The 21,986-nt window shown below is 37.7% G+C and overlaps 2 protein-coding genes across 2 annotated transcripts; both read right to left on the bottom strand.

The window, feature by feature from the left end:
- Positions 1-6,207: 6,207 nt before the first annotated feature.
- Positions 6,208-11,793, bottom strand: tas1r2.2 (taste receptor, type 1, member 2, tandem duplicate 2). The gene is made up of 7 exons (XM_085259783.1): positions 11,778-11,793; positions 11,517-11,664; positions 11,030-11,327; positions 10,186-10,911; positions 8,745-8,951; positions 8,326-8,446; positions 6,208-7,136 (listed from the first exon to the last, which is right to left on the bottom strand). Exons 1-7 carry the CDS (start codon positions 11,791-11,793, stop codon positions 6,208-6,210), a joined length of 2,445 nt encoding a protein of 814 aa, XP_085115909.1.
- Positions 11,794-14,704: 2,911 nt separating this feature from the next.
- Positions 14,705-18,424, bottom strand: LOC146550247 (taste receptor type 1 member 2-like). The gene is made up of 6 exons (XM_085259794.1): positions 18,243-18,424; positions 17,737-18,034; positions 16,918-17,643; positions 16,129-16,335; positions 15,734-15,854; positions 14,705-15,633 (listed from the first exon to the last, which is right to left on the bottom strand). Exons 1-6 carry the CDS (start codon positions 18,422-18,424, stop codon positions 14,705-14,707), a joined length of 2,463 nt encoding a protein of 820 aa, XP_085115920.1.
- Positions 18,425-21,986: the final 3,562 nt, after the last annotated feature.

Here is a 21,986-nt window from a genome sequence, read left to right as displayed (position 1 = left end):
TTGTCTTCATACCAGCCTCAGTGAGGCACCGAGGAGAATCGCGGGCCGCCCCTTGTCCTTGCTCCCTCGCTTCCCGATTTTCCACACTTTCCGCTGAAAGGAACTGAGCCTTGGGAAAGTCATAGCAGCTGAAACAATGTATTGACCATAGGATCACCGCAGTCCACTGGGCATTTTGTGCTCAAACTGACCATCTGAAAATAGGAAAAAAGGGATGAATCATCTTACCAAGATGTGTAACAGAACTATCGGCCGGGATCTCAGAATAACGCAATAATAAAATAATATCAGCAAAATGTTCACTAAGCTTTTTTTAGTATGAAAACATCATAAATTACTTCCTTTATTCCTTAGTTTTTGTATATGTAATTGGCATGTTGTGTAAAAAAAGAATAAATGTTGTCTTTAATAAGGCCGAGAGACTTTTTATAGTCTTTACTTAACAAAAAAAGTTTTATGCACAAGCAAAATTCTCATATTTACTATTATTATTATTATTATTATTATTATTATTATTATTATTATTATTAGTAGTAGTAGTAGTAGTAGTAGTAGTAGTAGTAGTAGTAGTAGTATAGTCCACACTGTGATAATTTTTCTTTCAGTCAATTAAAATAACATTTGGTGTTATTTCTTTTATATAAAACTATAAACACAACATGCCACATGTTGTTGTTCTGACAGCACGACAAAATACAAAAACTGCTAGTTGATTCATTCCCTAGCAGTGGGTGATACTTTAAACGAGGGCACGTGGTGTGGCCCACAGGAACTCTGCACCCCGTAAGAATTTTTTTGAAGCACCCATTGAAAACAAACAAAGCAAAGCAAAACAAAAAATGCAGACTCAGTAAAAACTGATTAACAAAACGGTGTTCATTTTTAACTGATATTATAAAACACGCATGAGATATGAAAGTTAAAGGGTTGTGGGATCGAAGTGGGACTAAGTAAACAAGGGCTTATGGCGCACTGGATTTTATCGCTGTCGTTTTAAGGTAAACGGGCTCAGGTGTATGCAGTTCATTCAGTAGATGTATGGAGCTGGTTGCGCACTTCAGTAAAGTTTATTTGAGAGACACGCGACACAGTAGAGAAAACCTGTCTCACACTGCCCCTGTTCTCCTGCTTGATCCTGTGTACAATGCCTGTGTTGAAATGAGTGAGGCCCTGCTAAAGGAGGGGCATATTTGTATTCAGTCTATAGAGGCCGAGAATGAAAAGAGGCCAAATTTTAGCGGTGTTCCACTGATCTTTTCTTTTGCATGAAAAGACTCCTTTCAGTTATAAACTGAATCAACACTAGTTCCCTCTTCATCCTGCTATGAAATGGTAATCAGTCAACTTCTACAATGTCCCTGCTATAACCCTTTTACCAACCGGACATTTAATTTAATTTAACGGGCTTCTGAAATCCAAGGCTGATGTTAAATGTATTGCCTTCGCAGAACTAAACCACAGCCGTGAAGTCCCTCAGTCGAATGAATTGAATTGGCAGAGTTGTGTCAGGAGTAACTAATTGAGTAAAAACCGAAAAATTGTGGGACACAGTTCTGGTGTTATGCTTCAGCGTATAATCGGTATGAAACTTGGCCGAAATGCTCTGGGTGTAAGTGGGCCTTCTGATGCCTTTTGTCCAATATCCGTCACATTATCTGCTTTTTCACGCTTGGTTTTTACACAGGACCGTGGAGGGCCGATTTCAGCGTGGAGTCATTGCATCAAAACACTCGCCTGTCTTGTTATTCTGTGTCACAGAGGAGCGATTTCCCCGCTGATTACTCGGTGTAATTTCAATTAGTGTTGGATTTTTCGTTAGGACAAAGGAATAATAAAAAAAAAGAAACAACAGAAACAAAACTAGATTTCCAAAATGAAAACAGGCTTGTTTCTGAAGTGGCGGAATGCAATCAGGCTTTGAAACTGTTTTCCTCCAAAACCGCCTCACCTCTGTCATAAGTTCTTACGGCATCATCTACCCATGAGAATAGCGCAGCGAGAAACTTGTGTCCTCAACGGGCATCATAATACAAGTGCTATTAAATGACAAGTTAAGTGTATGTTTTTAAAAAGGACAGGTCCTTCGCTCCACTTTTACTTTTCAGCCTCAGGCCATTCATTAACGCGATTGGACCTTTGTCATGGATTCCTGCCGGAGGGGACCTGACAAAGATGCGGTAATAATTGGACTATTGGGGAACTTGTTAACAACAATTAGTGAGGTAATTATATAATTACTGCAATAACTGTTTTCTTCCTAAAGGGAAAGTGATGCATTTGCAAGCCAATAGGCTTGTGCCTAACAGTAGGCTACATGGGTAGAAATACAGAGGTCACCTTCATGTTAGGAAACGTCAGAGTAAAATAGTTTATTTTAAAAAGTAATTAAAAACTATAGTTTTAGAGCAACATTTATGTTATATAGAAGCTATAAAGGAATGCTTATTTACGTGATGCAAGTGAAGTGTATTTAGATATATATAACAGGCCAAGAAAAAAGTAAAAACAGCAGAAATGAAATCTTTAGTATTATAATTATATCCACTTTAGCCCGTGTTATGGAAATACATTGCAGGTTATAGCCACTCCTCATGCCTCGCAGACCTGTTAAAATATGCAAACTTGGGCCCAAAAGTTGGCTCACCGTGAGCGGAGCAAATCGATGTACCGCCTCCCATTCAGATGGACCCGAGGCAGCACTGGTGCACCCAAAAGGCTAATTGTTGAGCAGCAAGGCCACAGTAAAGAGAGCAGGTACACGAACAGGTGCACTGCAAAAGTAATATTGGAAATATTGACAGGATTTTCTGAAAAGCCACGCGACGGACCTGTTGGCAAAGCTCTGATCACACATCAAATGAAAACGGCATCATGAATTTCTATAGACTGCTCCTCGGGTTATTTAAAGACTTCTTACTTTGGTTTGGCAACATAATGGCCTGTGTTTGCTTGTGTGTGCCGGGGTTACCGCATGAAAAGGACAGAGGTGCACATTAACATCGCTTAAGGTTTTCTCAAGGGCCGAAATGAACTGACTGGAAAGTAACTTTATAACTCGCTGGAGGATGAAACCTTTGTTGGGCTCTGTTGTGAAAGACACAAGAGCCTGACAAAAGGAGGGCGCCTTTGTTAATAAACACTAAAGCGCAAGGGTATTGATGTGCCTTGAATTGCAAAACATCTGCCATTTACTCTGAACGACTAGAGCGAAATTTAAATGAAAATAACCAAGCAGCCTTTAGCACGGCTACAGACACCGCGTCTGTAGCCGTGCGTAAAACAACAGTCATATGAGCAACTTGGAAAACCCCCCCTTTTGTTTTTCAGGTTTAAAAAACATCAAACCTTCCTTTGTCAGTGTGGCCAGATGGATCAACACACGACGCCCTCTTTAACTGTAATAGTGCAATACTTTTTTTTTCTTTGCAGACGTTTAATCTAGTCTAAGTTCAACTCACAGTGTCTTACTTTAATGTTGACAGATCCCTATAATGATAGAGGCTTGCTGGTGTGACTGCTTGTTGTGAGTAGAAAGACCACTGTGAATAGAGCTGCACGGACAGGTGCAAAAGTATTTCAGATGCTTAAGGGACTTTCTGAAAAGCCACGAGCTATTATGAAAGTTGTAGGCTCTGGTCAAATAACAGAAGACACAGATTTCCTCGGGATATTTAAAGGCTTATTAAAGACTCTTACTTTGGTTGGATACACTAAATTACGTGTTAATATTTAACAAAAGACCAGAACAAAAAACGAAACGAAACACAACCCCCCCCCCCCCCCAAAAAAAACAACAACAACAAACAAACAAAAAAAGCAACCCAGCGATGAGACAGTTAAAGGCTTTGTGTTAAGGATGTGCAGACTGAAAAATTGCTCAAGTGCAGTCATTTAATTAGCCGTTAGCACTTTTAAACTTAGATTTAAAAGTTTCACTAATATTCCAGTTTAACTGTTCCTAAACACAATAAGGAATTATTAACCCTTAACACTGAACTAATGGAAGCTATATGTTAATCTAAACTCGTGGTATGGACTCTGACCTTCGAGTGATCTGTGTCTTTCGATTAAAAAAAGGTATATAACGTTTAAGGAAAATCCCATATGGACACCAAATGCAAATTGCCTCCATTAAAATGTGTTTTGTTTTTCGCGTTTGGGGGGGGGACCAGTTGCTGACCAACTTTTTTTTCCCATGGTTTTCTCTTTATCTGGGCAAAGTGGAAAATTGAAAGGTACAAGTGAAAAGGCGTGGGGCGTTACCCTGATTTTCCTCGCTCTATATTTTGTCAGACAGAAATGTGTGCCCCCTTAGCTGAACCAACTTTTTTTAAGGAAAGAAATTCATTCAATGCGAGGCTAATCCAAGTTTAAATTGTTAAATAGAAAAAAGCTGTTGGAGTCTGTTGTAAGTTGCAGATAGTCATATCACATTGGAAGCATAGGCTCATTTCACCCCAGTTAAATTGCTGAAGTTGGTAATCACACTGAAATTCTGCATAACATCGTGTGTGGCGAATGTAACTCTGAAATCAGTAAGAAATTGTCAATTTGCTGGTGTCAGCGTATAGCCCTCCAAACGCGCCATATGCCATGCTAAGTGGCACCATTCACCAATTCGTTCCTACTTTCACGGTCCATCCTCCCCTTTTCCCTGCCAGGAAGCTGAATGGCCACAACAAAATGGCAATTTACCCTCTCGAATTGCTGCATACCCCCTGCGGGGAAGGCTCTTTCCGTTTCACTTTGCGGGGCATCCCAATCCTACTAAGCGTCACGACGTGAAACTTTGACTTTCAAATGGAAAGAGAAGTGTTTGACCATCAGTGCTGTCAGCGCTGTCTCAATAGTTTGTGTCTGGCTATAAATTTGACGGGACATCAAAGAAGAGAGTAACAAAACGAGGTTGGAAAAGAGGCCAAACAGCAAAAGTACACGTAACTAAATTAAGGAATATGAAGGGAAACGTTTGATCTCTGATCCAATAATAGCCTACAAAGAAAAACGAGTGAAGATCCTTGCATGTGATCATCTTTAAGATCACCAATAAACGCACACACAAAATTTTTTATGTTCTGTAGGCATAAAATGCATCCAAATGAAATATATATCTCCCCTAAAAATGAACCATGTTCATCGATGTCAGTAAGGATAAGCGAAGACAATAAGGTTTGTATTTCTTTAATTTAGTTTGTCAATATAACTTCACTATGAAGGCTATGCCTGCCAGCTATCAGTTTTACTCACGTTTACTGAATACCCGAACACCTATGGAAAAATCAAGCTGCTGGTATTCATTTAGCTCTTACTTTTAACTTACCACCCACCTGAACCATGCTGCTGAATAATCGAGAGTTAGTGGTTTAATTCACACCTGGACAGCCCGTCTCAGAGATGTCTGATAGGTTTTTGAATGCATTGGGCCTATTTTTAAAATTAAATTGAAATAAAAGTATGTTCACAAAATGACGGTCAGTCACAGACTGGAAGTTATTCATAGTCGATGTAAAGCGGTGGTAAGTGTATAAATTCACAAGCTCAATTTGCCCAGAAGCCTGTATTCACTATCCAATTTTTGACAGTTCTTCACTGTAACATGTACAATTCTTTTCATAGTGCAATACAAAACTGCATATTTTTCACCAGAGTTTGGCTTTGCACTGGCAACGTTGAAGTACAGTATGGTTGAACCAATGGCCTGCTTGTAGGCACACTGTGAAGTGATGCCACCAAGTGGTCACATTTGTGTTACAGCAACCAAAAAAGAAAATAGGAAAACATCTTATTTCATGTTTTTTTAATCACTGATTTTTACACAGCTGTTCATGAAAATATCAGAATTAGTACAGAATTCATTCATGTGTATATTTACTTCATGCTTCAAAGTGATGGAAATGCATATAACTTTAAAAGATTTTGAAAACTATACATCCATTCTTTAACATGATATACATAAACAGAAACCATAACCCCCAAATAGTTAATTTAATCTTGTGCCAGAATCCTACATAGCTGACTACAGATATGAGTTATGTGAAAGCTCTTTAGAATATAAAGCACATTTCTAAAAATAAAATTGTTTGCTTTAAGTAACTCAAGCATGATTTACATATATTTCAAAGAGGATTTGACATTAGAGCATTGAACTAAAAAAGATCCATCTATGACTTCTCTATCTGAAGTGATTGATACATTTCCTGAAGTGAGCTACTGGCTAATTGTTTTGGTATAATTTTGAATGAGACCTTGGAAGTACTGCTGTGTGTTTTTGTGGGGTTGAAAAAGAATGATGAAACATTTTGGGAGGAAATACCAAAACAGAAAAGAGTACAGGCTGGAAAGTACAGCCAGGGCACTAAGAAGCTGTATGTACTTCCCACGGTAAAGCATGCACTCTGTGGCGAAGATGATCCAAGTGAGGATCAGCAGGAGGAGGCAGAAGGTTATTGCTTTGGCCTCATTGTAGTTTTTAGGAAGGTTTTTGCCCATGTATGAGAAAATAAAGCAAAGAGTGCATATTGATGACAGTAAAATCACAGAAGCTGTAGATGCTTGTAGACTGATGTCACAGCTGAGTATGATTTTGTCAGGGTACCAGGATGTTTCATTATAGGGGCTTGGAGGTTTACAAGAATAGCCAATAACGAGGAAGATTGCTTGAATGACAAATGCAACAACAATGACCAGCCACTGTCCGTTATATTTTACCCACCAACTGTGGAGCTTGGGGATCTTGGCTGCTATTTTAAAAATGCAAACAATCTGAAAAGAGCGCACAACAAAACATGCTAGACAAATAGTGTAGAATAAGAGAAATGGTAAGTATCTCAAAGTACAAAGAGGGACTGTCGGCTTACCAAAATGAAAGAATACACTAAGATTACTCAGACTTAGACAGCCTAAAATTAAGAAGCACATTGGTCCACCAGCAGATCTGACGACAGGTGTGTTGTAGTTGACTGAAAAGAGAACAGACATGGCTAACGTCATGCCCACAAATGCACAGGCTGCTACGAAGACCAATGTAGCCACAATATCTGTGGCTGATATGTACTCCACAGCCCGCAGATTACATGATGTACTTCCCTCTTCAGACCATTCGATGTCCTTACACTTGAGGCAGGTGTATGGACTCTCTGTTTTACAAGAGACAATAAACCATATTAATAGATTTATATTTGAAAATGTTCAGTTTTTGATCAAATTTGTTTGCATTATTCATAGCTTCATTACACCCAAAATAACTGTAATAACTGAAAAAACTGCATCAATACTATTGAGGAGACAGTGGTCCATTTAGTTTTTAAGGATCAAGGTGAATCTTTAAAACCACGTGAAATAAAAGTATAGTTATCTTTATGGGAAGAAACAAAGTACTAAAAACATTGTTACGGCACTTCTGTAGAATTTAGATATCTGTACTTTACTCTTTACTTTAGTATTCATTTTTCTAACAGCTTTTTACTCCCTACATTTTAACACAATTGTCTGTGCTATTCATTAGATTTTCAGAACAGGCTTGTTACTTCGGATTTTATGCATTTAAGGTAAGTTTCTCCCCCCAACATTGAGTGCCTTCCAACTGATTTGAGCTTAAATGGAGCTTATTGAAATAACAGAAGAAAGAGGCAAAAAACACATAATATATAATTTATGTATACTGTTTTGTATGATTTATATCATTATACTCAGGGGTTAAAGTAGGACAGAATGATGCATTCTTTATTTGTTTTTTGGTCCAGATGTCTGTAAGTTGTGGTCGCAGTTAGTGCTATATGATAGTACAAATTCAGGTATCAATCCAATACCACGTAAGTACCGGACCGGTATTGCTGATTCCAATACTGATACTGATACTTACAGCGTATTTAGGGGGGGAGAACAACGTCATGATTTACTTATTTTCCACAACAATGAGTTAACATAAGAAAGCAGTTTTTTAGAGATCTGAAATGTAAACGTGCTTGTCTTTAAAGCTTTTTGAGTCAACTTCTGTTGATTAAATGTACTATATTGATGAGACCCTACAACAGATTTTAGTGTTTCCCAACCTGCCACACTTTAATTCCTGACTGTGCTCTTTCTTCTTAGGTGTGAAAAAGTTTGTATTTCCATTTACTAAATAAAAAAATATATTATATTAATACTTTTTATTAATACTTGTGCCTTTTCACTTTTATGTGAGCAAAAGAAGTTAAATCAGTACTTTGTTTTTTTAATCAAAGTTTTTTTTAACACATACTGTATATCTAAACTTGTACTTAAAGAAAGTATGTACTTTTGCCATGATGAACCTGTATATTTAGTCACGTTGCAAACCATTACCCGTAATGTTGACGTAAGTTCCATTTGCACAGATTTCACAGTCGAAGCAGCATTCATAGATTCCATTTCGCTTTTTTATATATCCTGCAGGACATTCTGGGGAACATAAGGAAGTAGGTACCTGTACAAGACATATATTTAGCACATAAAATAAGTTAAAAAAAAAAAAAAAAAGCATTTCTGAAGGGTAGCAACAGATTGGGGAGAAAAACCAACACAAAAAAGATGCTTTATATACAACAACAAATGCCAAAAAACCCCTGAAAAAATAAAATAAAAACAAAGGATCTTTGATAGTGTGTTTTGACTTTGGTTGGTGCTGTTAAATCATCTTGAGACAAACAAACAAACAAACATTTTTCATATATTATGTTTAACTAAATGTTGTATTAATAACAACAACAACAATAAAAACTTACTTCTCCATTGGTGTGCCATTCAATTTTGCTATCATCCACGAAGAAATGCACTTCTGAATTAAACTGATAAAATCCAATCTCCTGTGCATCACCACTGTTATTCCAGAAAACTACTGAATAGGATCCTTGCTTTAGATTTCCGTTGTCATCAAACTGAATACTATTATTTACAAGTGTAAAATTTGACTTCCTCAGCTCTGCTAGAACCTGATGTGTGCAGAAAAAATTACACAACCATTAATTCTTTGTATTTAAAAGAAAAAAAAATCATATATTGATGATATAGATAGTAGACCTAAACTTTTTCACAATATGAAGTGACAAGTTCTACAACTATTGAAAAAGAGTTTGGTTTCAGAATTACAACAATACGTCATCTCAGTTTCAAACCACTTGCAGGCTATTGTTAAAAGATGGAATTCAACACAGTAGAAGGCAATTCCCTGTTCTAACTGCTTAGAAGCATAGAGAGTACTTTCTGTCAGTAATGACTTGGTAATATTTAGGTAATTTGGTAACAAGAAAGTAATAATATAGAAGTATCAAGTTATTATCAGTATCATAAAGTTCATTAGCAAATCATTATCCAAGAAACCAGTTGGTAGAAGTATATAGTTTATTATAGCATATAATATGATACAATGTATTAATATGGTGGTAGTAATATGATAACCTGTGCATTTAAATAAAAAAAAGAAAAGAAACACTTGTTGTAGTAAACTCGTAAAATATAATAAGGTAATATTGGTCAGTGCTTCAAGACTCTGGGACATATTTATCCTATTATAATGGTAAAACTAATCCTACATTGGTCCTCAGTATTTTTATTTGTTTCAAGATGAAAATGCAAAGACTGTGTTTTAATGTTGTGGCCTATTACCTGGAAGCATGTGGTATTAACCAGAAATCAGGGATGCAAAATGCAAGACCGCCAGTTTCTAACTACTGGCATATTATTGACATATTAGAAAAAAAAAACCTCCAGGAAGTGTCATGACTACCTGGAAACATGTGCAGTAGTTTCTACATTATAACCTGGATTCAGGAGTGCAAAAAAACCCTGGTTGTTAAAGTGTGTTTAACTGGAAAATGAAGCATATATAATCAAAGGAGCTTGCAAAGAAAAGTGTCTGGACTTCTTTAAGTTGCTTGAAGACGTTTCACCTCTCATCCGAGAAGCTTCTTCAGTTCTAAGGTCAAATGGTGGGGAATCCCAGATTTAAACCTAGTGGGAGTGTCCCCCGACAGAGGGACAAAAGGACCCCCTGATGATCCTCTAATTGCCTGAGCCAGTTTCACACCTCTGCTCAGGCGATTAGAGGATCATCAGGGGGGTCCTTTTGTCCAATAACTTGTACTGTATTATAGTACATTATTACCACCTTTACATAACATTATTAGACAGTTCTCAGGATGATTAAAAAAAGGCTTGTATACTTACAATGTAGGGGTACACTGTGATATTGCTATCACATTTGTCAGCTCCACATCGTAAGGTATTGTGTAAGGCATGAGCAATGGCATATATGGCAGAGTAAATTGCAAAAGAGTATGATGGGTCTGCAGCAAAGATATCCTCAGGATTCATGCAACTACAGTTACATTTCTGATTGCAAAATGTGTCTTGCTCTGCATATTTACAATGAAGTTGGGCTTTGGAAGAATGCAAAAAATCACTAAAACCAGGTATTGTCACTACTGGCTCAGCTACTCCAAGTACCGTTCCAATGTTTTTGATTCCTTTCATTTTGGGGAGTTTTTTGTTCAAGGCCCATGCATCCCCTGCTATCCACACCTTATTTGTCACATTCAGTAGCATTGCTGACTCAATGAGAGGTTCAACATTGTTTTCTAGAGCAAAAACAATAATGACATTTATCTGTTTTGCCTCCATCTGTTTGAACGTTTGAGTGTAATTGGTGCTGTCACTCAGGCCTTTGGAATATGGTAGGCAGATCTCAGTATCCTTTATCCTCTGAGTGAACAAATTCAGACCATCATTACCATAATCATCATCACTGTTAAGGAAAGCAACCCAGCGCCAGTTGAATTTTTGCAAAATTCTTACAATCACATCTATCATATTTAAATTGGAAGGCAATGTACGCAGGAACGATGGATATTTTGCCTTATTTGAGAACACAGAAGTAGAAGTTGCATAATTAACCTGTTAAATAGAAAATAATAGAGAATTTGATCATTTTCAGGTACAATAAATAATGACAAAAAGAAGTCATAATCTTTCTATAAAACTGTTTTTGTCATATTATTTGTTAACAACTTACCATAGGAACAAGATTTACCATTAATAGCGGGGCTACGGTCAGGGATTGAGTGCTTGTGAAAGGACCGACCACAGCTATTACTTTAGACAGAACACTTTGTTTGTCACTCCAAGGTTGTATTGAACCATTAGCTGAGATTAATTTCAAAACACCTGGAAAATTCTGCGTATCTGAGCAGTGGTCAAATATGTCATAGCCAAGAGATACATTTGGCAGTAAATTGGTAGAGTTATTAACTTGCTCTACAGAAAATCTTATCATCTGAAATCTCCGATAATTTGAGAATGTGAGTGGTTTACTGAGGACAAGAAGACAAGAGAACAGGATTAACCATAAAAATCTGAAATATTGCTTAAAAGCTTCGTATTTCTGTAGTTTTGTTATTATTACATAAATTCAATTGAACAAGGACACAGATCAGATTAAATTCTATACTACGTAGTTGGACTTTGTAAAGGCATCCAACTAGATTTATCATAAAACTTACGTGGTGCAGTCGAGAGCTTCTGGTCTTTCATGATACACAGAGCCAGTGTCGTCATGAATGTGAAAAAGTCCACCTATCAAATAATCCCCTTCCAGCTGAAACTCTGACGCTGGGACAGTATGTTGAGTGCAGACATGTAGAAATGCTCCTAGCAGACAGAAAGATTCTAAAAAATGTTTCATTGCTGAAGCTCTTAGTGTTCTGTTGTGCACTCTACCAAAATGTGCCTCTGCCTTTAGTGAGTTATAATACAGTGATGACTGTCCCCTCCCGTCATCATTTACATGCACATGGTGATGCTATAAATGGTTGAATGAACTTTCACAAATCAGTATGCAAAAGCATCCAAGCTGCTGTTTGTGCACAAAGTTGAACAACCATCACAAGCAAATTAGTGTAATGCTTCTATCTGGAATAACTCAATTAATCATTTCCTTCCTTTAGACATTATAACACATTTACTTTAGATTTTATTTGACTCCGTGACAGATATGAGGTCTTTAAAATATCTTTGTCTTCTTTGGGCGCAACCAAAGCTAGAATTCTGAAATGCTGGCATAAATACTGGCATAAAACGTTTGGGCCTTGATTTAAAAGCCCTTTGGCTGGTTTTATGTTTTTAAATCATGTTACACTATCACAAAATCATTACATCCACCGTCAAACTATTTATTCGTATTTGTAGATATTTATTAAAATGACTGAAGCACACTAATGCTAACTACAAGCTGCTCTTTCCACTGCAGAAAATGTGCCAAAATGCATTTGTCCTTTGGAAGAAATGTGTACTTCAACTAAGATTGCACTAGGTCAGAGCAACAAAAGACAGAAAAACAACAACTCACCCCTTGATCATTACCAAACAGTAAGTGACCACATCCTCTTACAAATGATCCCTGTATAATTTAACATGTAACCACACAGGCCATTCAAAATTTGCAATCACTCAGCAGATGTAAGTGATGAATGACAAGAACCCTAACCCAAATTTGAAGGTAACTCCCTGTTTGAAGGGCAGAACTTTCTGGTTCATATTAAGAGATAGGTCTCATCTGGTGAGACTGTGGGCTGATAAACAAAAAATGTGTTTCAACTATAACTCTGCATTAAGACCAAATGCAACAAAATATTACAGATAAACTTGCTTTAACTAGCAATAGTCAGTAGTTTGAAACACTTTCATATAGAATCAGTTATATGCTAATGGTTAAAGTCATTAGGCATAATAACAGTCATCTGTTTGTTTGTACTTTAATCCCAAAACATTTTCTTTACTTTATAATTAAAAGTGCATCTATTGCAGTTACGTTAGGTTTTGTATTATTATTATTATTATTATTATTATTATTATTATTATTATTATTATTATTATTATCACAGTTTCCTTCACCAAAACATTGCTTTGGTGAAGGAGACCCTGTCTTTAATGATAAAACATAGGTATGATGCTGTATATGCTGAGTCTGAAGGTGTGCCCATGAATATAAAAATCCCTCCATGGTACACAAATGCCTATGACTTTTTTTACTCTCCACCTTTGGCGAATTATACACACACGTGTAAAATGCCATTAGTTGGAAGGAAGATATCCTTCACAGCCACTGTATTCAAATATGGTGGAGGAACATCGGAACATACAGCAAACCCACTCCTATGTATTTTTAAAAGATACATTTTATGTTTATGAGAATGCATCAGTTTGTTGGAAGACGTAATTACACACTATATCTATGAATACATTATGCTTTTTTTCCTAATAAATAATGCCAAAAAATGACCTTTAATGTAAAGCCTTGTTGTTAAAGCATCCAGTGCTTCTATCAGTGCACTGTGACATCATGACATCAAGAACACTGGACATTTAAACCTGTTTCCTTCTGACATGCAACATTGTCAATAAACAGTTTGCCAGAATATGATATTAGAGGTGAGATAACATAAAATTACATTATTACTTCTAAATAATAGAATTGAAATTTAAGGATTTAAGGAAGTTTGCTAGAACGGGCGATTAATGATGGAAACCCCACAATTTATCATGAAAAGAGGCATTTTAGAAATCCACATTGTAATAAAGATGCAGCTACAGGTACTTGGACTAAATTCAGAACAATGAATGATAGTATACAAGGATGTTTTTAGTGAGATGTTGTATTACTATACTATACTCTAGGGCACAGGTGTCGAACTCCAGGCCTTGAGGGCCGGTGTCCTGGATCCAACACAGCTGATTTAAATGTCTAAATTACCTCCTCAATGTGCCTTGCAGTTCTACAGAAGTCTGGTAATGAACTAATCATTTGATTCAGGTGTGTTGACCCAGGATGTTATCTAAAACCTGTAGGACACCGGCCCTCGTGGCCTGGAGTTCGACACCCCTGCTCTAGGGGGTACAGAACATCACTGAAAAATGTAAATAAACATCTCATGTCTTATCTACATGATCACTGATTTGTCTGTACCTTGCTTAAACAAGTTGCCTGTTGGGAAAACAAAGAGAGCACAATAACAAAGGGAAAATTACAAAACAACATTTTGCAGTTGGACAGAATTGGCTTCCAAACTTGATGTGTTGATAAATAAATTAAGTCTGGAGAATTCACGACTTGTCTAGTAATGGTTAAACTTTATTGGGTTTTGCTTATTAATTAAGCGCAATATGAGTGAAAAGCACTAGTACTGCTACTACTACAGAAAAACAAACAAAGAAAACCTATCCATTCAAGAAAAGTTTACATTTTATACAGTACACATAATTGCTTTCTTGTGAATAAGATGAGAGAATTGATACCACTCTCCTACGGCTTTGTTGAGAACAAGGTTCTATTCAGAACCAATTGATCGTAAAGCCTAGGAACAAGGTAAAAAACCAGATTATCTTGGTCCAAAGGAAAATATATATTTATGTAATTACATTGTAAACAGGTATTAATTAATTAATTGTCTTATCTCATTTAGAGATAATTTCATTTAGAGCAACATAAGTGTAAGTAAGACTGGTAACTTTTGAGAGAACAACATCTTCTCATTCATTTTCATCTAACTCTTGTCACAAAAATCCATAAGCATATTTACCAAAAGAGAACTCCTGATCTAAATAAGAAAATTACTTAAAAGCAACATTTTAGCAGAAGGTCCTGAGTACATTAGTTTTTCTGCCTGTGGAGACACAAAATTATTAGAGGCAGCTATTGGCTAATTGTTTTGGTATAATTTTGAATGAGACTTTGGAAGTACTTAGGTGTGTTTCGGTGTGGCTGAAAAATTATGATGTAACATTTTGGGAGGAAGTACCACAACAGAAAGCAGTAGAGGCTGGAGAGTACAGCCAGAGCATTAAACATTAGGATGAATTTCCCACGGTAAAGCATATATTGTGTGACAAAAACAATCCAGGTTAAGATCAGCAGGAGGAGACAAAAAGTTATTGCTTTGGCCTCATTGTAATTTTTTGGTAGGTCTTTTCCCATGTAGGAGAAAGCAAAGCAAAGAGAGCACAACAATAAAGGTAAAATCACAGAGCAAGATATTGCTTTAGGATTAATTTCACAATCAAGTAGGATTTTGTCTGGGTACCAAACTTTGTTTTGGTAGGGTTTGGGTGCAGCATATGAATAGCTAATAAGAAGCAAGAAAGCCTCAGTGATAAATGCCACAGTGATGACTAGGTGCTGTCCATGATATTTCATCCACCAACTGTGGAGTTTGGGTATCTGGGCTGCTATTTTGAAAATACAAACAATTTGAAAAGAGCGCACAACAAAACATGCTAAACAAATAGTGTAGAATAACAGAAATGGCAAGTATCTTAATACACAGAAAGCAACTGTTGGCTTGCCAAAGTAAAAAAATACACTAAGACTAGACAGACTGAGACAGCCTAAAATTAGGAAGCACATTGGTCCCCCAGCAGATTTGACAACAGGTGTGTTATAGTTAACAACAAAGAGAACAGACATGGATAATGTCATGCCCACTAAGGCCCAGGCACCGACCATGATCAGTATAGCCCAGTTGTCTGTAAATGGCATATACTCCACTACACGCAGATCACATGAAATACTTCCTTTTTTAGACCATTGTGTGTCTTTGCAGTTGATGCAGTTGTAGCGATCTTCTGTTTAGACAACAAAAGGACAGACCATCATTAAACTGATTTTTGAAAAAGAAAATGCTGCAGGTAACTTATGATACATGAAACTCTTAAAATAATTTACCTGTGATGTTGATATAGGTTCCATTTGGACATATTTCACAGTTAAAACAGCATTTGTGGATTCCAGTTTGCTTTTGTACATATCCAACAGGACATTCTGCTGAACATAATGAAGTAGGTACCTGTTCAAGGATATTATTTTGTAAAATATACAGACAACAGGAAAAGGACTGCAGCCACAGTTTTTAAAATTTAGGGCCGCTCACTAAATACTAACAACCACCATCTGTTTATTTACTCGATAGTATGTTTTGCCCTGAATAACTACACTAGTGTGTCTTTATGTAAAAATGTATCATTTGAAAGGAAAAAAGATACAAAAAACGATGATTTGATTACTTTATACTGTCTAAAGTGTTGATATACTGTATGAAAAGATTCAAAAACACAACTTACATCTCCATCTGTGTACCATTTAATCATGGTGTTGTTGATGAAGAATTGAAGAGATGGATAAAAGCTGTAAAAGCCAATCTCCTGTGCATCTCCAGTCTGATTCCAGAAAACTACTGAGTATGATCCAGACTTGAAATCTCCATTCTCATCAAATTGAATATTCTGGTTTAAAAGTGTAAAGTTTGACTTCTGCAACTCTTCTAAAACCTGTTGTAGGAATAAAGAGGTAACTGTAACAGGATATTCACACTTATTACTTAGGCTGTTGAAATATCCCAGAGAAAGGAGAAACTGCAGAATGGTGAAACCTTTTACAGAAAGGGTACATTTTAAGGATTTTGAGGACACAAGAAGTAGGAGGTAATGGCTGGATGGATGCATTTTAAGAGAGACGTAAGGTTTGATACTATGCCTATGCCCTCCACTTGATCAGGTACTCTGCTGGAATAATAATCTAGCCAAAGGAGTCCAGACTTTAACATGATTGGTGTAGTATGGGGTGATCTTGACAGAGAATAGAACAAAATGCAGCTGCAATGTCCTTCAAGAAGCCTGGAGAACTATTTCTGATGTTACTTCTGATACTGACGTTTAAGCTCAATAAACTTAGAGATAGAGAGGGTGGCATCTTATTCTAGTTTACCCACCTTATATACCTTGCTCTATGCAGTGTGTGATCACAAAAAAGATAGGAAGGATCAGTATTTTAAAATGTTTAGACACACATAGAGGTTACAGTTGTCAGTAAGATGAAACACATAATCTCTTGAGTACTGTTTGCACACTTACCATATATGGGAACAGGGTAATCTTATCACTGCATTTACCATCTCCACATTGCAAGGCATTGTGTAAACCGTGAGCAATGGCATACACAGCTGAATAAACAGTAAATGAATAAGACGCATCTGCTGAAATGATATCCTCTGGTGTCACGTAGCTGCAGTTGCAAGCCTGATTACAAAACCCAGTTTGTGCTTCATTTTTAAAAAACGTCTGTCTTTTGGTAGAGTAGATAAAATTATTGAAGCCAGGTACTGTCTCTACTGGCTGAGACACACCTAGTACAGTTCCAATGTTTCTGATTCCTTTCATCTTGGAAAGCCTTTTGTTAATGGACCAGGTGTCACATGCTATCCACACTTTATTTCTGAAATTCACTTGTACTGCTGTCTCAACAAGAGCTTCTGAAGTCGCTTCTGGAGCAAAAACAATGACAACATGTATTTTTTGTGCTTCTATCTGTTCGAATATTTGGGAGTAGTTTGTATTGTCATTGAGAGCATTCGTATAAGCTAGGCAGATGTCAGTACCGTCGATCTTCTTTATAAAAAGATCTAGGCCATCACGACCATAATCATTGTCACTGTTTAGGAAAGCAACCCAGCGCCAATTGAAGTGCACTATGATCTTAACAATGACTTCAATCATCCCGTCATTGGAGTGCACTGTCCGTAGGAAGGAAGGAAATTTTATTTTATTTGATAGGCGAGAGCTGCCAACTCCATAACTGACCTGTCGAGAGAGTAATGGAGACATTTTTACTATTTCTCGTCATATATTCACAACTTTAGGTGAACTTCATTTTAGTTTATAATTCTAACTTACCATAGGAATGAGATCTGTCATGAAGAGCGGGGCTATAGTCAGGGCATCTGTGCTTGTAAAAGGGCCAACCACTGCCATCACTCTGGAAAAATTCTTGAGTGGTTCAAACCAAGGTTGAATCAGGCCATTTACTGAGATAAGATTTAAAATTCCTGGGAAGTTCTTTGTATCTGAGCAGTGGTCAAATATTTCATACCCAAGGGACACATTTGGCAGTATGTAGGTAGAGTTATTAATTTGTTCCACAGCAAATCTCATCATCTGAAACCTCCGATAGTCTGAGAGACTGAATGGTTGACTGTTGACAGAGAAAGAGAGTAAAAGCTTTTAAACGAAACATAAAAATTGTTCACAGCTGACTTAATGTAGTTATCTTAATGTAGTTACATGTAAATGTGCTACTAAGTTACACTCAGTGACTTAGTTTAGGTGAAGTTATATAATGTAAGGTGTGTCATTTGGTACTTTTAGAGTTCCACATATCAAGATTTGGTTAGAAAGCTTACCTGGAACAGTCAATGGCCTGTGGTTTTGTTTGATAAATACCGCCATGGGCATAATGAATATTAAAAAGTCCACCAATCAAATAATCTCCATCCAGATGGAAGTCTGTGGCTGACATTGTGCATTTAGTCAAAGTATGTAAAAAAGTTCCCAGCAGATACAGAGAAGTAAGAAAATGCCTCATAGTTACCATTTGCCAGTCTGATCTGGCATCTAATGAGATTACACTGTGCTTATAAGAAGCAATGCACTACTTGTATGAGCAAGTTACCACTATTTATTTCCATGAGCTTAATGATGCATGGCTGTTGATATCGTACATACGTACTTGTTAATGGTTGGAAGACAATTCACAAATTAGTATGCAAAACACATTCAAGTTGCTAAGTGCCTTTGATGACTGGATAGTAACTGAAATGCCCCCAGCTGTGGATAAATGAGGCATTCTTTTAACTTGCACTTGATTATATGTTACCAAAAATGATTTATTAAAAAAATGTATCCAATGCAGAAACCCATTGTCATAATGCCTGAAAACTGCATGATAAAACTTAAGCCAAGAATCCTTGGAGAAGCTTGATAAATACTGGCAGCACACTGGTTAGAATAAATTTTCAAAAGAATGTAATAATACCACTGTCTTTAACAATCCCTAATGGCTCATACTACATGTAAATATGTTCATAGTTGTAAAAGTTTTTTGATTAGGGGTTTGCAAGAAAGTGGCAAAATATACTTTTTGTTAGAGACTGATAAAGCATTATATATATTATTGCTTTCTCTTATGATACAATTATTATTTTATATTATATACAGTTATTTATTATTACACTTTTTTCAGCTAAACCATAAAGGCACCGTAAATTTACTTGCAGATCTCTAAAAGAGAGCAGCATAGGAAAAGTGACAGTTAGTAAGACAAAGTAAATCAGAGAACTAATTAAGTGAATAGACACATTATTACAACCTTTCAACAGTCTTAAGTGATGAGTTTTCTTTAATGTAGGTTTTGCTTAAGGGAAAACCCATGTATGACGGTATACAAGTACTGATTTGGCTGGAAAATAATATGGGGTTACAAGCATATGCATACATGCAAACTGTATTAATAATTCGAGGATGTATCTTTGGGTTATGCCTAAATGATACATCCTGTTGCATAAACATCCTGTTTTGCATGACCTAACCTTTGACCAAACAGGACATTGGTGAGATCATTTGCACACACTACACTGTGAATAACAATGACAAGTGGCCAGGCATAAGCTACGGTTTCAACATAGTATTCATCATAAAACTGATTATTTTTAGAAAATATATATCCTAATATCATGTGTGTTCTTCTCGTGTTTTGTGTACAGGTATTTTTATGCCCCTATGGGTCACCTGCAATTCAATTCAATTTGATGAAAAATGTAAATGTTATCTGTATCAAATATTTCTTTAAAATATGCATAAAGAAAATAATTTTATATGGAGTCCTGCGCACATGTGGTCAGATTTGTATGACAACATTAACCAAATAGCTGAGCAGAAAATGAAGCCCGCTACACAACTGAGTTTAATTGAATGAAATTTACTGTTATTAAACTGCAGTACATTTTGATGTTAAAATGTTTAAGACAATAAAATTAAAAATATCACTGAATTTTATTAGCCTTTTAATTAATATATAATCTTGTAAGATTTCAAAGTGTTTGTATATTTAAGAACATGATCTACAGTGAAATTAACAAAAGTACAAGTTCCATGAGGGAAATATTGTTATTTAGTAGCTTGAAATACAATTGCTTCTTAACATATATAGATGTGTGACTGTGAAATTAAAATGATATTTCCAATGTTTTTGAACCTAAAATTGTTTTATACAGATTTATTTCACAACAACCATAAAACCATATATTACATATTATTACATACAAGAATTTTTTTCAGAAGAGATTCTGGCAAACCGTCAGATGTCTCAGGAGGGGAAAGCGGTGCTCTACCTGCACTGTGTATAGTGCTGGCGGAGCGCTGCTGATGTCGACTGAGAAAATTGTCAGGCGGTGGAAGGAATACTTCGAGGACCTCCTTAATCCCACTGACACGTCTTCCGAGGAGGAAGCAGAGTCTGGGGATGAGGGGAATGACCCGCCAATTTCCGGGGGCGAGGTCACTGAGGCAGTTAAACAACTCCTTGGTGGCAGAGCCCCTGGTGTTGATGAGGTCCGCCCCGAGTTCCTGAAGGCTCTGGACGTTGTAGGGCTGTCCTGGTTGACACGCCTCTGCAATGTTGCGTGGAAATCAGGGGCAGTACCTGTGGACTGGCAGACCGGGGTGGTGGTCCCCATCTTTAAGAAAGGGGACCGGAGGGTGTGTTCCAACTACAGGGGGATCACACTCCTCAGCCTCCCTGGGAAAGTCTATGCCAGGGTGCTGGAAAGGAGAGTTCGTCCGTTAGTCGAACCTCGGATACAGGAGGAACAATGCGGTTTTCGTCCTGGTCGCGGAACACTGGACCAGCTCTTTATCCTCTCCAGGATACTTGAGGGTGCATGGGAGTTTGCCCAACCAGTCTACATGTGTTTTGTGGACTTGGAGAAGGCATTCGACCGTGTCCCTCGGGGTGTCCTGTGGGAGGTGTTGCGGGAATATGGGGTGTCTGGCCCATTGCTACGGGCCATTCGATCCCTATACAACCGTTGCGAGAGCTTGGTTCGCATTGCCGGCAATAAGTCGGACTCGTTCCTGGTGGGTGATGGGCTTCGCCAGGGCTGCCCTTTGTCTCCGGTTCTGTTCATAATTTTTATGGACAGGATTTCTAGGCGCAGCCAAGTGGCGGAAGGCTTTCGCTTTGGTGGCCTCAGAATCTCATCTCTGATTTTTGCAGATGATGTGGTTCTGTTGGCTTCATCGGGTGAAGGCCTCCAGCTCGCACTGGAACGGTTCGCAGCCGAGTGTGAAGCAGCGGGAATGAGGATCAGCACCTCCAAATCTGAGGCCATGGTTCTCAGCCGGAAAAGGGTGGAGTGCCCACTCCGGGTCGGGGATGAGTTCCTGCCCCAAGTGGAGGAGTTCAAGTATCTCTGGGTCTTGTTTGCGAGTGATGGGAGAAGGGAGCCGGAGATCGACAGACGGATTGGGGCTGCAGCTGCAGTAATGCGGACGCTGCACCGGTCCGTCGTGGTGAAGAGGGAGCTGAGTGTAAAAGCGAAGCTCTCAATTTACCAGTCGATCTACGTCCCTACCCTCACCTATGGCCACGAGCTGTGGGTAGTGACCGAAAGAACGAGATCGCGGATACAAGCGGCAGAAATGAGCTTCCTCCGAAGGGTGGCTGGCCTCTCCCTTAGAGATAGAGTTCGGCCATCCGGGAGGGGCTCAGAGTAGAGCAGCTGCTGCTCCACATCGAAAGGAGCCAGCTGAGGTGGTTCGGGCATCTGACAAGGATGCCCCCTGGGCGCCTCCTGGGTGAGGTGTTCCAGGCATGTCCCACCGGGAGGAGGCCCCCGAGGATTGTTCCATGAAACAATCAGCTATATGTCAGAAAAGATTTCCAGTATTTCTGTTCAACTGTATGAGTGCATTGCATATAAATACATTTCTCAGTAAAACAATTACACACAATTTACAAGGTTATCTATCTATCTATCTATCTATCTATCTATCTATCTATCTATCTAGATGGATAGATGGATAGAGCTATTGGCCTGATGAATATTAAAAAGTCCACCTATCAAATAATCTCCTTCTCGCTGAAACTC

This window comes from Mchenga conophoros, linkage group LG20 (assembly GCF_057382185.1).
Source record: "Mchenga conophoros isolate Kocher_MC1m ecotype Shallow Benthic linkage group LG20, M_conophoros_male_GT1.1, whole genome shotgun sequence".
NCBI lineage: Eukaryota > Metazoa > Chordata > Actinopteri > Cichliformes > Cichlidae > Mchenga > Mchenga conophoros.
The sequence above is the reverse complement of the archived record's forward strand: the minus strand, read 5'-3'. Positions and strand labels throughout refer to the sequence as shown.

What these genes read in the sequence shown, in the direction of transcription:
- tas1r2.2 (XM_085259783.1), bottom strand. An exon ending in TCACAGTGTACCCCTACATT is followed by an intron (nt 8,952 to 10,185) that starts GTAAGTATACAA and finishes TGCACACATCAG; the next exon opens with GTTCTAGCAGAGCTGAGGAA. An exon ending in AATGGCACACCAATGGAGAA is followed by an intron (nt 8,447 to 8,744) that starts GTAAGTTTTTAT and finishes TGTCTTGTACAG; the next exon opens with GTACCTACTTCCTTATGTTC.
- LOC146550247 (XM_085259794.1), bottom strand. Translation starts at nt 18,424, where the DNA reads ATGAGGCATTTTCTTACTTCTCTGTATCTGCTGGGAACTTTTTTACAT. An exon ending in TGACAGATCTCATTCCTATG is followed by an intron (nt 17,644 to 17,736) that starts GTAAGTTAGAAT and finishes CTCTCTCGACAG; the next exon opens with GTCAGTTATGGAGTTGGCAG. An exon ending in AACCTATATCAACATCACAG is followed by an intron (nt 15,634 to 15,733) that starts GTAAATTATTTT and finishes TTGTCTAAACAG; the next exon opens with AAGATCGCTACAACTGCATC.